This window comes from Bison bison, unplaced genomic scaffold (assembly GCF_000754665.1).
Source record: "Bison bison bison isolate TAMUID 2011002044 unplaced genomic scaffold, Bison_UMD1.0 scf7180017864119, whole genome shotgun sequence".
NCBI classification, from domain to species: Eukaryota; Metazoa; Chordata; class Mammalia; order Artiodactyla; family Bovidae; genus Bison; species Bison bison.
Genome location: NW_011494691.1, coordinates 1,113,525 through 1,130,497, shown reverse-complemented (window position 1 = coordinate 1,130,497; position 16,973 = coordinate 1,113,525). Strand labels below are relative to the sequence as shown.

Here is a 16,973-nt window from a genome sequence, read left to right as displayed (position 1 = left end):
GTGCATTCTGTTGTTTAATTCAAGATAATCTACTATAAGCCAGGCCCTATAAACAAGATAAAAAAATTGTTTTCTGGGTTCTTGTTTCAAAAGTCATTACCTTGAAAATAATTTTTTTTAAAGGATCAGTTTTTTCTAATATTTTTATGGTTTTGTTTCTTTATTTAAGTCTGCTTTGTTTTTATAGGTTTCTGTTAAATTTTGGTACTGTTAGTTTTTACCTTGGATACAATGCAATGCAGGATTTTTTCCCTACTATGTCCATGAAGCCAAATCCTCAGTGTGATGACAGAAACTGTAGGAAGCAGCAGAAGGAATATAAGGTATATGTCAATGTGTCACAATGCATGAGAGATCATATTGCATAGGACAAAAACTTGAAAAAGAAGTAATTATTTAGACTTGGAATACAAGGTAAATGGATTCTGGATTTTTAAAGTTCTAATTTATTCACCATGCTTTAAAAATGAAAATTTTGTTCAAAGTCCTTTCTTGTTTTTTGTAAGATAAAAAGCTTGTCTGAATTCTGTTTTTAAATTTTAATTTTTTAAGCTAAAATATTGTTGACACACATATTATGCTAGTTTCAGGTGTACCACGTAATGATCTTACATTTGCATACATTATCAAATGATCACTGTGAGAAGTCTAGTTATCATCTCTTCCTATGAAAAGTTATTAAAATATTATTGACTATATTCCCTATGCTGTAAATTGTATTTCTGTGACTTATTATATAATTATAGGTTTAGACCTTTTTGTTCACGTCACTTATTTTGCACCCCCACGTCTCCTATGGCAACATTATTTGTTCTCTGTATCTGTGAGTCTGTTTTCCTTTTGTTTTGTTTTTAGGTCCTTTATTTAAGTGAGATTATATGGTATTTATCTTTGGTTGTCTGACTTATTTCATTGAACATAATGCCTTGTAGTTCTATCCATGCCTTGTAGTTGCAGATAGTAAATTTTTTTATGTCTGAGTCATATTCCATTGTACATATGTACCACACCTTTATCCAGTTATCTATTGATAGACATTTAGGTAACTTCCATGTTTTAGCTGTTATAAATAATGCTGCAATGAACATTGGATTATATATCTTTTGAGTGTTTTTGTTTTCATTTACAAAAAAAAAAAACCCAGAAGTGAAATTGCTAGATCACATGGTAGTTGTGTTTTTAATTTTTTGAGACACCTCCATACTATTTTCCAATGATTGCACCAGTTTACAATCCTGCTAACAGTGCACAAGGTTTGCCTTTTTTCCACATCCTTGCTAACACTTGTTATTTGTTGTCTTCTTGATGGTAGCCATTCTGACAAGTGTTATCTCGTGGTTTTCATTCACATTTCCCTGATGATTAGTGATACATGTCTGCTGGATCTCTCTATGTATTCCGTAAGGTCTCTGTATGTAGACCTTAGAAAAAGTGTGTCTGAATTCTTGATTCTGATCAAGTCTGAATGATGCTTCAGAGAACTGAGAATGAGTAAAAACACCAAAACTGTTTGATTTCTACAGAAAAAGGTAGCAGCACTGCCCAAACAGGAGGTAATTCAAGAAGAAGGAGAAATAATACATGAAGACAATGAGTGGGGTAGGAATTGTTTTATAAATTGAAATGGCAGCAAAAAAACATTCTTTTATGGGAGGGAATCTAATTATAATTAAGATTATACAAGTTTTGAATGATTATTGCTCATTAAGCTCCTTGAAAGCGGTTTTAAGATTTAAGTTTAACTTTACAGGTATTGAGCTGGTATCTGAGATTTCAGAAGAGGAACTGAAAAAATCTTCAGGTCCAATCCCTGACTTACCTGAAGGAATTATAGTGGCATATACAGTTCCCCAAAAGGTACATCTAAAATCTGGTTTACCATAAGAAGATAAAAGAGAAAATGTCTATTCCATCTTCAACCTATTTTATAATGCCAATGCAGTATTTCTTATTTTAGATATTTTACATTAAGATTTGTGAGAGAGGTATTCAGTGTTAATATGGAAATATGCACAGCACATTTTAAACTGTTTGAAAATATAGACATAGTTTTGTTCATTCATTGATGGATTGGTGAAATAGATTTTGATTAAGACTACCTTTTCTGTATATTGATATTTTTAGCCACAATACCATTTAAAAATACCAGTTAAGTAGAGATCTCAAGAACACTGAAATTACTGCCTTGTAAGTCAAAAGACTGGTGGAGAAAATAAAGGATTTTATCTCTCCTAAAAATTAGAAGGCATATTTATTAAAGAAGGTTTACTTCATAAATTTTTTGAACATAGTTATAGCTTACTGATCCTAAGCATTAAGAACTTTGATTATTTTTTCACCATGTTTTCCTCATTTATTGATAGCAAGAAGATTCTGTACCTGAAGTAACAGTAGAAGATTCTGGTGAAAGCTTGGAAGACCTTATGGCCAAGATGAAGAACATATAAATAATGGACTGGCCTATATTTTATTTCCTGTGTTTAAACCTATTCCCTTGCAATTAAAAAAATCATTTAAAAACTGAGAAAACTTAAGGGAACATCAATTGATGTGTAATCTTCACTGAATTGTTATTAACTTTTTGGAAATACTGTGACTGTTGCTTGTTGCCCCCCTCCTTCAACTAAATCAGAAACTCTCTTAAAACTCATATTTCATTATAGTAAGAAAACTTAAAGGATTATTGTAGGTTAGCCATTGAACTGTTTTGACCTTTTGTTGGGGGCAGTGAGAAGAAAGGACCAATTTGCTGGTATATTCCTTTTCTTTTCAGTAATCCTTTGTAGTCTGTTGCCTGCAGCCATGGACAATAGAATAGTGTGTGATCACATGAGGGAAAGAACAAGAGGTACAGCATGTTGATTATTTAAGCCAGTGGGCACATACTCATTGTGTTTGGAATTGCTCTCTACAAGAAAATTGCCCACTACTACTAACTTGAGCAACAGTGAATTTCAAGTTGTAAACCTATAAAATAAAAACATCCTCTCGAATGTTTCCTGATGAAATATAAGCTGAAATGTAGGCACTGGAAAAGTGTGTAAACTTGTGATATATATAATCTAAGCAAGACAGAGGCAAATAAAAAGAAGCTTCCTTCATGGATAGACAGGTAAAGATATTTTCGGGATGTACAAATTGTATTTGTGCACTGAAAGTGAAAGTGAAGTCGCTCAGTCGTGTCCAACTCTTTGCGACCCCATGGACACCAGGCTCCTCTGTCCATGGGATTTTCTAGGCAAGAGTACTGGAGTGGGTTGCCATTTCCTTCTCCAGAGAATCTTCCTGACCCAGAGATCGAACCCAGGTCTCCCGCATTGTAGACAGACACTTGACCGTCTGAGCCACCAGGGAAGTCAGCATATCATCTGTCTGAGTCAGTGTGCTTTATTGAGGAGCAAAAGATAAATTTAGGCTTAAGATCACCTAAATTATACCCATCATATGGGCTACCTTCTAATACTTTATTTTATTCAAATTTGATTCCCCAGGTAATTAGTTACTGGCAAAGGCTTGTCCTGGGTAGCAGATAACAAATGAAGCCTAAATTACCTCTGCAATGACTGACATGTATTTCTTCACAGGGAAGAGTATCATTTTCCCTGATCATTGTCATTTGATAAACTGCTTTTCTCTGGAGTTTGCATACAAATAATGAAGGCTTAGGGAGCCTTGGTTAAAGTAAATTCCTAATGGTTTAGAGACTAATAAACATGCACTGGTAACCATTATCCGTAGGCTGTTACTGTGCTTGTCTCCTATTTTGATGATTTTTTTTGCTTTGAAGAGAGAATGTCTAAATTCTAGGGGAAAATGTAATTAAAAAGTTACAAGTACCTTTCCTACTTATGAAATAAGATCTACAAATTAATTTCAGAAAGCTCCAAATATCAAATATGTTTAATATATTAGTTTTGAGATTTTAGGGTACGGTGATTCTTATGTTTACAGTAATGTCAGGATATATGGATAGCTTTCTGGTCTTGAAACGTATTTATGTTGCCTTGCTAAGTCATTGCAGTTATTTAAAAGTTCAGTATATTCATCTGTAAAATAACTTTTCTAGTTCATAGAGATGCTTTGAATTTCAGAAAAGAAATGCAGTCTTTCTAAATAACATTCCTTTGGTACACTAATTTGGTATAGGCTATACTTACAAGTTTAAGTTTATATAGTTCGATAAATAGTTAGAACCTACCATCTTTTTAAAAAGTTGATTTACAATGTTGTGTTTATGTTCAGGTGCGCAGCAAAGTGAATCAGTTATATATGTTAGAACCTACTATCATCTAAAGATTTTTTTTTCTGTTCTTAATTTGTACCCTGCTGTTATCTTATATTTTATAAAATCTTATCTAATTTTTTTCTTATATCTTCCATTAAAGTTATTATTTTAACAGAAAAAATCTGGTAACAAATATCTTTTGTAATCTAGAGTGCTCTCTTGACAAGTCTGTATGTCATGAAAATTTGTATATGTAGACAGCTGACCATGAGAAATTAATCATCATTGGATTTTATGTTACTAAATAAACCCATAATGTTTGACCAGATTTATAACACTATTGCTTCAAGTATAAAAGATGGAAACACACTCCCAAAATTGCCTTAGCACAAATGCTCTAAATTAGAATAAAACAAACAATATGTTTAACTTTAATCCCTTTTTAATTTAACGGGAGGTTAATTTATGGTACTATTTAAATGTTTTATGTAGTAAAAAAAGTAAGTATTATGAATTCCTTTATGTAAAAATATTACTTCCTGAATACCTATAAACACACTGACCAACCCAAAAATGTAATAAATATTTAAGAATATTAATGAAGCTTTAAGTTCCCCATCGCATGTTTTTTTAGTATTTCTCTTTTTGTAAAGTATTAATGAATGAAAATTAATTATAACTACCATAGTTTAGAGCCTTCCAATTCAGATTTATAATTATTTTAAACCTATGCTTTTCATGTTAAAGGTGTATATTAAAGTGTACATAATATTCCTTTTGAGAACCTTTTTTGGCCGTGCAGCATGGCATGTGGGATCATAGTGCTGCCTGTAATGGAAGCGTGGAGTCCCAACCACTAGACCTTCAGGGAAGTACCTATTCTTTTTTAGGCATTCTACATGAAAACATTTGAGTTGGTAGTATAATTAGTAAGATCAAAATATAGTCTTAAAAACTATACTTAAACCTTTTGAAATAATCACCCCTCAAGTATAATTAATAACTTACCATAAAGTCACTTTGAATAATGTAAGTTTTCACTTTTTGTATATTTTTCAAGTCCAAACTTTGTAGGAACAAAGAAAAATGCATATTATCCTTTTGCTAGTTTTTCCTTTTTTTCAGGCTTCTTCTAGGATATTAATCTCAGGTTATTTTCTAAAGTTTACATTTAAATTTATTTAAATTTAATTTTAAATTTAAATTTATTATTTATGATGTGTTATATTACTTATACCACTAAATAATCAAATTTTAAACTCTAAAAAGTTAATTCTAAAATCAGTCAGTGTCTGATATATTTGTGAATTCAATTGCTTTGTGCCTTTCATAGCTGGCAAACCCAGAAATATGTGTTATGGTTGTAGTTTATCTTCTTTTTTCCCTGTTGTACTTCTGCCAGAAGGGAGAAGAATGATGTTCATTTTGTAAGATTCTACCTCATTTACTTTAAGTCACCACTGTAGTGCCTTAAAATTAGACCACTGTTCCCCAAATTTATATGCATATGAATCACCTGAGAATCTAGCTACATTGCAGACGCTGATTCAATAGGTCTGGGGAGAGCCTGTGTGAATTTTTACTAAGCTCCCAGGGTAATACTGATGATTCTGGTCTACAGACCACCTTGAGTAGCCAAGCCTTAGAGAACATTAACCAAAATCCTAAGGAGTCACTGAAGCTCAAGTTGAGCAAACTACTCAGTGAATTAGCAAACTACAATGCTAATTCTTTTTTTTTTTTGTAGTGTTCAACATTTTTCTTAATTATGTAAATATAATCCTTTTGTATAAACTGGAGTGGAAAAAAGAACTTGAAATTTCACCTTTATTTTAAAATAGTGAAATATGGTTATCACATCTTTCACCTTTACAATTAATACATGCTGGAATGTTACAAGTATTAAAAATGAAAATTTTATTATATATAAATACATAAATGGCATGAAACAGTACCCCAGATTGGCAATATTTATAAAATCTATAAAAATATTTAATTTTCAATATAAAACGGGAAAGTAATTTGAGTTCGAGATAAATGAAGAGGTAGATTTAGGCCATTTAAGGAAGAAGGTTGTGTCCATATTTTGGGAAAAGTTAAAAGAATGCCAAAGGGCTTGATTTGTTACTGCAATACTGACTTCAGATTGTGCAAGGACATTCTACACAGTAAAAACAATATACAATGTAGAAAGCACAGAAAACAGTGGGCTTAGCCGTATCTGCTCAAGGAAAAGGTAGAATAAAAGACATGTAGCAGACAGAGATTCCTAATACTAGTTCATTTTACAGAAGACAATTCATATGTCCCATAAACATTATCCCTTTATTCTGAAACTTTTCTTTGAGGTAGACAACTGGGCCAGACTGCTACTGAATAGCAAGATGAGGAATGGTGAGGCAAAAGTAGATTTTGAGAGATAAGAATCATGGAATTCTTGAACTCCTTGTCTTAACTGCTAATAAAGAGTTATAACTGCTCTTACAGAACAGAGACCAGTCTACTCTTCATAATCAACTCTTCATGTCATCTTAGGATTCCAAGGTGTCTATATTGGGAGAAATATCAATAACCTCAGATATGCAGATGACACCACCCTTATGGCAGAAAGTGAAGAGGAACTCAAAAGCCTCTTGATGAAAGTGAAAGTGGAGAGTGAAAAAGTTGGCTTAAAGCTCAACATTCAGAAAACGATCATGGCATCCAGTCCCATCACTTCATGGGAAATAGATGGGGAAACAGTGGAATCAGTGTCAGATTTTATTTTTCTGGGCTCCAAAATCACTACAGATGGTGACTGCAGCCATGAAATTAAAAGACGCTTACTCCTTGGAAGAAAAGTTATGACCAACCTAGATAGCATATTCAAAAGCAGAGACATTACTTTGCCAACAAAGGTTTGTCTAGTCAAGGCTATGGTTTTTCCTGTGGTCATGTGTGGATGTGAGAGTTGGACTGTGAAGAAGGCTGAGTGCCAAAGAATTGATGCTTTTGAACTGTGGTGTTGGAGAAGACTCTTGAGAGTCCCTTGGATTGCATGGAGATCCAAGCAGTCCATTCTGAAGGAGATCAGCCCTGGGATTTCTTTGGAAGGAATGATGCTAAAGCTGAAACTCCAGTACTTTGGCCACCTCATGCAAAGAGTTGACTCATTGGAAAAGACTCTGATGCTGGGAGGGATTGGGGGCAGGAGGAGAAGGGGACGACAGAGGATGAGATGGCTGGATGGCATCACTGACTCGATAGACATCAGTTTGAGTGAACTCCGGGAGTTGGTGATGGACAGAGAGGCCTGGTGTGCTGTGATTCACGGGGTCGCAAAGAGTCAGACACGACTGAGCAACTGATCTGATCTGATCTGATATTGGTTCCCACACAATAGGAAAGCTAATTCTTTCAAACAGCTAAAATTGAAATAGTCATGACTCAAACTTCAATGTAGTCCAATATCATACAAATAACCAGTTAAATCACACAGTGAAATTAAATTTTCTTAACAGTTTTTATAAATTTTAAAGTTCCAAATGTTTCTTAATTATTTTATCCTAAGGTGCATTTCCAGTGAGTGGTAGTTGCTGCTATCACCTTTGTCCTTGATGAAGGAAAAGATTAGGAGAATGGGTTGTTTTTAAGCTAAATGTATCTCCACTTGATGAGTGTTGGGAAGGAGCTTTTCCACCCAAAAGTGACGTTTCTGCTTCTTTTATTTCCATTGCCCTTTTGTATAGTTCAGCAGCTTTTTCAAAATCCCCTTCTTCATAGCTTTGGGAGAAAAAAAAGTCTCAAAATGAAAATATTTATTTTGAGATAAATATTTAACAATTTTTTTAACAATTCTAAATGATCTTATAGGATACAGAAAAACAAGTTGTGCTCTTTTTTTCCAAGCTGAAGATTGAAAAACTGGAGGTTTTTATTATTAGTTTTTTATATAGAAAAAGTTATATTTGTTGAATGCTTTCAAAATTTTCTAAAATGCCAACTATCACAGGATTTCCAAGATTATTTCAGCCAATTGCTAGTCATTTAACCATATGACAAAATATAAATAATTGAAAAAAAAAATCCACCTGAAATCTACCCAGAAGTGCTCTCCACCTCACCTAGTGTAAAACCCTGCAGCCAGGTTTTCTGTGCACTGTGAAATGCTGAGTGGTCCCACAGTGATGTGCAAGAGGCAGTTTGACCCATTACTTGGAAAGACTCTGTGGATCATTTCTAGGTTTTGTGTTTTGCCTAAGAAATGATCTTCCTTTATATTTTAACTTCAGTTTGTAAGTTTTACTCTGCAAGAAAAGTCCATTTTCAGGCAGACCAATAAAACAGAATACCCAAATTCTCCTTTTTGTCTGCTGCCAAGTGTCTTACGGGGCACCATTAAGACTACATTGTAATGGGTACAGTGAAACTGCTAAAGGAAGTTAGCATCTTGAGGTAAATATAATGCAAAAGTCAACATGGTAAATCCACTTTGAGGATAGCAAGTTGCCAATTACCCCCAGAGCCAGTTAGCTGCAAATGTAATCCATCCTCTTATTTGTCATGATACTTCCTCTACAAAATATGTTGTGCCACCTTCAATTTCACTTCTGGATATTATTTCAATGTCTCTTGAACTAGATCAGCCAAAAATAAACCCTCTGTTCTACTAAAAAGCATATCAGCAATAAATATTTTGTGGGGTTCTATGATGAATCAAAGATGTCCTAAGAGGGATTTTGGCTATATGAGGAAAGTGAAAAATTCTTACCTAAGCACAGCTAAATTTTTTAGTGTTTCTCCAACTCGAGGATGCATCCGACCCAGGCTGTCCTCGTAAATCTTTAATGCTCGTTCATACAACGGCAAGGCCTCACTGTGTTTTTTCTTATTAAAAAAGAAACAATGCTCATTTGAACACACTGGGTTTCTGAAATTACTTTTAAGGTACTCTAGACTAAGCTGACCTACTTGGCTAAGCACTTTAAAAGAGTTAATATCCTCCTACAAGATGTAGATAAACTGATTAATTTAGGAGTAATCATAATTGGAGAAGTAGTATAATAAAATTCAGAAACTTAAGTTTTAGACCTGGCTTGGTAACAACTGACATTAATCCAATTATATAAGCACAAACTTCTTTGTGGTACCCCAGGGTACCATATCTCTTACTCATGACAAGCAAATGATATATCTTAGGAACAATATTAGATAAAGAGATGTAGGGAGTCTCCAGAAATAAATAAGTCTATGCAATGAACTAAACACAGTATTTCACACTAAGAAGAATGGACTGTCTTACAGTTGTAACTTTAATAACTTCTCAAGTATTAAAGGGAACATTAGTAGATAACCTTAATTGTCCTTTAATTATTTTTACTGTGTCATATCTAATACATGTTTACCTATATCTAATACATGTTTACCTATATTTCATATGTTAAAACTATTGATTTATAAAGCGTTACATTATGGGAACTTACCATTTGGCTATAAAGAACAGCTAAGTTCACCAAGGCAGTGGCTACACTTGGGTGCTTTGGGCCAAAGGATTTCTGCCGGATTTCAACAGCCAGCTCATACAAAGGTACAGCTTTGTCCAGTTTCCCCTAAAACACAAAAGTGAAATCTAACAAAAATATTAAAGCAATAAATACTTTATGATCAGAGCTTGTTCCATAAATACAGTTTTATGGTAAAATAATTCTGAGGAAAAAAGTTCAGAAATATTTCTTCCCAGTTTAATGGATAAGTTTATGGGTATCTGAAATCTAATATGTAAGTAAAGCTATATAGAATATAAGAACATTTTATCTGATAACTCAGAAAGTTCTTTAGGATCACCCATTATAACTTTCTGGTGATGTAAACACATGCCAGTTAAAGTATGTTTGCTGCTATATGTAATTTAGAGATAGCATCAAAGTTTTTATCTTAAAACTCATTTTCCACCAAATCCTTTCCAGATTTTTCTGATTATTTCTTTTTTACTTGAAATTTAGGTAGAAATAGCAGCAATGGATCCTTTATACTGAAACATCAACTTCAGTACTAGGAGGGTTAGCAACAGTCCCACAAAGTCTATACAACTCTGTAACCACACTAAATGAAAGCAGTTTTTTCTCCTGATTTTCGTTTGTCTTAAAGACAGCCATAAAAAAATCCAAATATCACTTAGACTAGAACTGTATGGTAAAGAATGGTTACATTTAATTGCAAGCAAAGAAAAAGTGAAATGGTCATTTCATTAGCTATGGAGACTTCTTCAGTCCTTACAATTGGGTGATTTGATACATCTATGGTAGCCTAACACAGCAAACGTAATACTAGTTGAATTTTAAAACTTCTGAAATGTAAAAGAAGAATAAGTTCTAGTTAGAGTACTGACAAATGCATTTGTATTTAGAATGTATTTTTAAAAACTAAACTAGGACCTTAATTTAGTTAAGTCTGAAATAAATCATTGTGATTTAAAAGCTCATAGAAAATAATATATCCATTGGAAGATAAATTATTTTGCTTACAGCAACTATGGCTTAACTGGTATATTATAAAACACATGTAGGCATGCTATGGATTACTTACCATTTTCTTGTATAAGATCGCAAGATGCTTTACCGTATAAGCCAAAGAAGGGTGATCAGGAGCTAATGCTCGTCTCCGAATGTCTAAGGCTCTTTCATAAAGTTCTTCTGCTTTGTCATACTGTTTCTTTTCATTGCATAGAGCCGCCAGATTATTCAACGACTGGGCACAGTCAGGGTGATCTGGTCCTAGAACTCTCTCCCTCATCTCCAAGGAACGCTTCAGAAACTGGTCAGCTATTCTATGAACAAAAGACCCAGATGGTTTAAACTATTCTCTAGAAGTCAGAACCCTAGTCCTAATTAGGAGGAGAACTGAAGTACTTTTATTCTTAAATCCAAGATAGTTAAAATGAAGGATTCAGCTCAAAATCCTCTTTCCTACCCCTCATCTCTTTCTGCCCTTTTCCAAAAATTAAATATGCCTTCCTAGTAGTGTGAGACCCTAAGGTGTCTGGATGATTGTCTCCATTCTCCACTTCACTCCTAAAACACAAACTCATAAAGAGTTTCCAAAACAAACTTTTTATATCTTAAAAATTACTAAGCCAAACTCAAAAGATTTTGGTATTCTTTCCTTCTCCCTCCCTTTGGAGTTAGTACTAAATCTGGTTGTTTTTTTTGTTTGGTTTTTTTTTTTTGGTATTCTGGCTGCATTGTGGCATGCAAGATGGTTCCCTGACCAGGGGTGGAACCTGGGCCTCCACAGTGAAACAGCCAAATCCTAACCACCAGGCTGCAAGGGAGCTCCCTAGTACTAAATAAGTTTTAATTAAAGAACCCTTTGTGGGACTTCCCTAATAGTGCAGCGGATAAGAATCTGCCAGCCAGTACAGGGGACATGTGTTCAATTCCTGGTTTGGGAAGATTACATATGCCCATGGACCAAAACTACTGAGCCTGTGTGCTACAACTATTGATGCCCATGTGCCCTAGAGCCCATGCTCTGCAACAAGAGAAGCCACCACTATGAGAAGCCTGAGCACCACAAGAAACAGTAGACCTTGCTCCTTTGTGAAGTGGGCTGCTGCTGCTACTGCTGCTAAGTCGCTTCAGTTGTGTCCAACTCTGTGCAACCCCATAGACTGCAGCCCACCAGGCTCCCCCATCCCTGGGATTCTCCAGGCAAGAACACTGGAGTGGGTTGCCATTTCTTTCTCCAATGTATGAAGGTGAAAAGTGAAAGTGAAGTCACTCAGTCGTGTCCGACTCTTAGCAAACCCATGGACACCAGGCTCCTCCATCCATGGGATTTTCCAGGCAAGAGTACTGGAGTGGGGTGCCATTGCCTTCTCCGTGTGAAGTGGGCTAAATATTTGTATTTTTCTGATATCCAAAATGTCAAATCTATTGTATTTTGCTGACATACAAAGAAGTCCAAAAACACTCATTTTTCATAAAAGAGTCTTTGAGTCTATGCCCAAATAAATTGAAGAATAAAATTAGCAGCCATCTACATTCTTTTCTTTATTTTCCCTCAGTCCCAAGTTTGTTCTTATGTGAGATCTTTTGTACAATATCTACACAAACTCATTTGTTATAAACATATAAAACACTAAGGAAACTACAGAATATCTTTTTAGTTACTAAAGAAACAATGTGAAAGGAAACAGTGGAGAAATTGTCATGGTCTTTGTTAAATGTGGCCATGTTCATAACATATCATACATGAAAAATTCTGTTGATTTTTTCTAGCTTGGCTTGATAGAAATGTAAAACAGCTTTGCATCTAAGAGATGAAATGAATACGTGTTTTCATTATTAACAGTAGGGTACTCACTCTAGGTTGTTCTGAAGATAGTAGAGCACACCCAGTTCATTGAGGGTCCGAGCATTGTCAGGTGTATCCTTACCTAATGTGAGCTCTTCTAATTGTAGGGCCCGTCTACGTAAAAGGGAAAATCCATACTGGAGAAACATAGAAATTCACAACAATCATCAAGTAAGTGCAATCTCTGATTCTGAAGCTATATACTAGGGTTCTGAAAAAATCCTTTCTCCTTTTGTTTCCTTTAAAGTAGATTACAATTACTTTAAGTATACTGAATTACTCTAATGATTATTAAAACATATACATACTTCCCAGTGACTTCACATTCTTAAATTCATTTAAAACTATTTTGTGAAAATGACTATGATAATTTAGCAAAATGAACAGAATCCCTAAATGCATCAGAAAGATTAGGAAACAATGTGCATATATTTATTAACCCTATTACTAAACATTTAATACCACGTACTTAAAACTGCACATAGCACTTGCATCTAGTAGACAAGTAAGTCCTGGAAATCAAATGTATAGATAGCATAGGGAATAGTGGCAACAATACTGTATTATAATGATCAAACTTACTAAGAGACCAGATCTTAATTATTCCAACTACAAAAAAGAAATAATTTTGTGATGTGACGTTATGGTGTAATCAATCATATTACAATATATAAATGCATCAAATAAATATGTTGTACATCTTATATTTACACAATGTTAGATGTCAAATACATTTTAATAAAAAACTGAATATAGCATTTTAAGTTAAAATAAATATGCTATATTTATTTTATCAGCAGCTTAGAAAAATGACAAATTTTTTGCATTTAAGGATAATAATTTCTTGGCATTTGAATGTAACATTAAATGTTTACTAAATTTCTTTTATTCTCCTTTCAAGCGCTTTAAAAAATTGAAACAGCTTTTAAGTCCATCTTCTAAAATCTAACCTTTATCATTTTTGTTAATTTTTATTGGAGTATAATTGCTTCACACTAAAATCTAATCTTTGAACTGTATAGTTCTACCTTTTAAAAATTAAAAAAAAATTTCCCTAGCTTTATTGAGATATAATTGACATATAACACTGTGTAAATTTAAAGTGTACAACATGATTATATGACATATGTATATAGTGTAAAATGATTACCAAAATATATAGTTCCACTTTTTAAACATATACTAATTTGTACTTCTCAGTAATACTAGTTTTTAAACATGTATTTTAAACCAGAAAATATTAATCAGTACTTCCCTAGAAATCAATTTAAAATCAAAAGTTTTTAAATATGTGAGGTTTATGTATCTACATTATGATACGGAGATGTTCTTTTCCTTTTTGTTCAAAACACAACACAAAAGAAATCTCTCATTACCAAGTTGCCTTTTCTCCTTGCAGCTTTCTGACGAATTTTAAATGATTTCTTCCTAAAATGTTCAGCTTGTTCATATCTTAAAAAAAAAAAAAAGTAAGTCAAAGGAAAGCAACATGTCCAAAGTGTCATACTTCAGTGAAATGAAAGCACCAATGTAAAGTCTTGTTTTGCTAATTAAATACAGCATTATTTCTAGAAGTGAGAGTCATAGGGAATGAAAAATCTTAAACAAAAATTTTCGTAAAACAAAATCTAATAAATCTAGTCCTCCAAGTGGGCTTCCATGGGACTCAGTGGTAAAGAATCTGCCTGCCTATGCATGAGATGCAGGTTTGATCCCTGAGTTTAGGAGAAGGAAAATGGATCCCTGAAGAAGGAAATGGCAACCCACTCCAGTATTCTTGTCTGGGAAATCCCATGCATAGAGGAGCCTGGAGAGATACAGTCCATGGGGTCACAAAAGACTCAGACATGACTTAGCAACTAAAAGAACAAGTCTTCCAACTAGCTGACATTTAACTATTTTTCAGCTGATTAAACTCATTTTGAGTTTAAAAGGCAATCTCTAAAATGCAATCTAATTAAATGAAAATTCAAAACTTTAGTTTGCTATATCAACTAATTTTTGGTCACATAGAAATGTGAAATTCACACAAAATGTGTGTGAAACAATATTTTTAGAACTTAAAAGAAAAATTCCAATATGTGTCACTTATGATTGAGCAAAAGAAATGATTTCAGACAGAGAAGAGATACCTATCAGAGGGCGTATTATACTAGGGATCAAACTTCTGTAAACTGCTAGATAGTAAACAGTTTTGCCTTTGTGGGTTATGTGATTGCTCTTGAAACTAAAAAGCTACCGTCAAAGCATGAAAGCAGCCACAGACAATATGTAAATGAAAAAAAACTATGGCTGTGTTCCACTACAACCTTAGGTGTGAAACAGGGGACCTTCTGGACTTGGCATGTGGGTGATGGTTTGCTGTCCCCTGTACTAGTAGTACTCAATATTACAAAGCCAGTCAGAAAAGGAGCTCATTTTCACATCCAGCTCTATGACTCCAAAGTCCATGTTCTGTCCTCCACACATCTTGAAACAGAGATAAACCTTGCAGTTCTAATTTTCTGTTTACCCCATGAAGACCCAGACCAAGAATAATATTTGAATATGGTGGATTCAAAAGAATATAGGATAAGGAAAGTACAGGATAAAGAAAAGTACACAGCCACAAAACAATGCCTCCCACATAAGTACATTAAGAACTGTAATTCCCTGTCAAAAAATCAGAGAATTACTCATTGAAATCTTACTTGTCTTGTTTCTGGTACAAAGTTGCAAGTGCCTCAAGTTCGCGAGCAGTATGTGGATGGTCTGCACCGTAGGCGTTTTCTGAGATCTCCAGTGCTTGTTTATACAGCTGTTCTGCATTGCCAAACTTCTTCCACTGCACATACACACTTGCGAGTTGGTGGAGAGACTGAGCTACTTGTGGGTGATCTGGATCTAAAGCTGTTTCTCGAATTTCCAGAGACCTCTGCAAAGGCACAACAGCCTGGGGAATAAAAAGGTTAAAGACCAATTAATGTGAGTGAAATCCTGTAAGATTTGCCATCTCATTAGCACAACAAATGAAAGCTACATCAATTCCTAGGGAAGAGAAAAGAGTAAACATGAAGACCCACACAGTCTCTAACTCCCTGCTGAAGTTACCTGACTGAGAAGGCCTAGATCCTTGAGAAATCGCCCCAGGGTTTCATAAAGGTCAGCTAAGCAAACCATGCTCTCTTCGCCTTCACAGTTTTTCTCATACTGCTTCAATGAATCAAAGTATTCTGCTGCCATTGCGCTTTTGTCTTTGCCAACAAACTGCCAGTAACTCAGCAACTCAGCAAAATGTCCTCTGTTTCAACAAATAACAGTAATATAATGAAAAAGAAATGTTAAACCCCACTACTGAGTGAAGATGCCACAAATTCATATCAAGCTACTGACAGTGTATTAGGAGGCCAGTCCAGTGTAGTGCGGTAAAGGTGTAAACTGGGCCTGCCATCTGAGTCCACAGCACTCTCGCTGTGTTCTCTCTTACCTCATCATTCTCGACTGCAGAAGGAGCACACCGATATCACCTGCCTCAAGTGTTGCTTTAAGGAGATTATGGCAGGTAGCAAGTACTCCATAGTGTTGGCTATTACCATTAATACCATTATGATTATTCACCAACGGAACCCTATCAGAATCCTGTTTAGACTTTTTATGATATGCAGTCAACTGCTGAGTTCACCCCAAAATTATTTTAAATGATGGAAATACGAACAGAAGAAACAAAGCACAGGCAAGCTGTCAGAATACCTGCTTTGTATTTTCATCAAGGGATGGAATGATAAAAGTAAGCTTATTCATCTCTAGATGGTATTAAGTAGGATGGAGAGCTGTTAAACTAAAGGATGAATCTCATTTTAAATCATGAAAAACTGGATGGAGACCAGAAATAATTTATGAGCTGCAACAAAGAAATTTGAGAGAGATCATTAAGGAACAAAACAAATTATGCAGCTAAGTTATGAGAAGTGTCTAAATTTCTAGGTGAGACAGAGGTGGGGCTTAGAGGTCAGAAGGTTGGCTCATAAAAAGGTGATTCTGCAAGAGGCAAATTCAGACACACCAGGAGATAACAATGAGACATAAAGGATTTCCCTGGTGGGCCAGTGGTTAAGACTTGGCGCTTCCACTGCACCGTGTGTGGGTTTGACCTCTAGTAAGAGAAATAAGATCCCACATGCCACACAGTACAGCCAAAAAGATAGAATAAAAACTTAAAAAAGATTATTATAAAAAAAGGGTAATCCTTTCTTTAAATTCTGACACCAGTCCGATCCTATGAAGAGCCCAAAGTCTGGTTTGAAGGCTACACTTTAAAATACTTGGATGCCCTAAGAGGTAGACATCATGAACCTCCTCTCTGGGTGGTCTGGATTTAAACCTGCTTCGGTGAAAGATTAAGATACAAAGCTATCTCAAGAGCATTCCAGCTCTG

The 16,973-nt window shown here is 34.6% G+C and overlaps 2 protein-coding genes across 2 annotated transcripts in view; one reads left to right on the top strand and one right to left on the bottom strand.

Annotated features, from left to right (window-relative positions):
* Nucleotides 1–4,553, top strand: part of UBA5 (ubiquitin-like modifier activating enzyme 5) — a 33,483-nt gene extending 28,930 nt beyond the window's left edge. The window contains exons 9-12 of the mRNA XM_010839576.1: nt 188–323; nt 1,524–1,599; nt 1,751–1,857; nt 2,364–4,553. Coding sequence (XP_010837878.1) covers nt 188–323; nt 1,524–1,599; nt 1,751–1,857; nt 2,364–2,447 — 403 coding nt within the window. The 3' untranslated portion in view covers nt 2,448–4,553. The remainder of the gene's footprint in view (nt 1–187; nt 324–1,523; nt 1,600–1,750; nt 1,858–2,363) is intronic.
* A 2,967-nt stretch (nt 4,554–7,520) lies between these two features.
* The window catches only part of NPHP3 (nephronophthisis 3 (adolescent)), a 55,808-nt gene continuing 46,355 nt past the window's right edge, over nt 7,521–16,973 (bottom strand). The window contains exons 21-28 of the mRNA XM_010839583.1: nt 15,650–15,839; nt 15,250–15,491; nt 13,936–14,011; nt 12,569–12,696; nt 10,790–11,030; nt 9,688–9,813; nt 8,976–9,091; nt 7,521–7,987 (exon numbers count right to left, since the gene is read on the bottom strand). Coding sequence (XP_010837885.1) covers nt 7,807–7,987; nt 8,976–9,091; nt 9,688–9,813; nt 10,790–11,030; nt 12,569–12,696; nt 13,936–14,011; nt 15,250–15,491; nt 15,650–15,839 — 1,300 coding nt within the window. The 3' untranslated portion in view covers nt 7,521–7,806. The remainder of the gene's footprint in view (nt 7,988–8,975; nt 9,092–9,687; nt 9,814–10,789; nt 11,031–12,568; nt 12,697–13,935; nt 14,012–15,249; nt 15,492–15,649; nt 15,840–16,973) is intronic.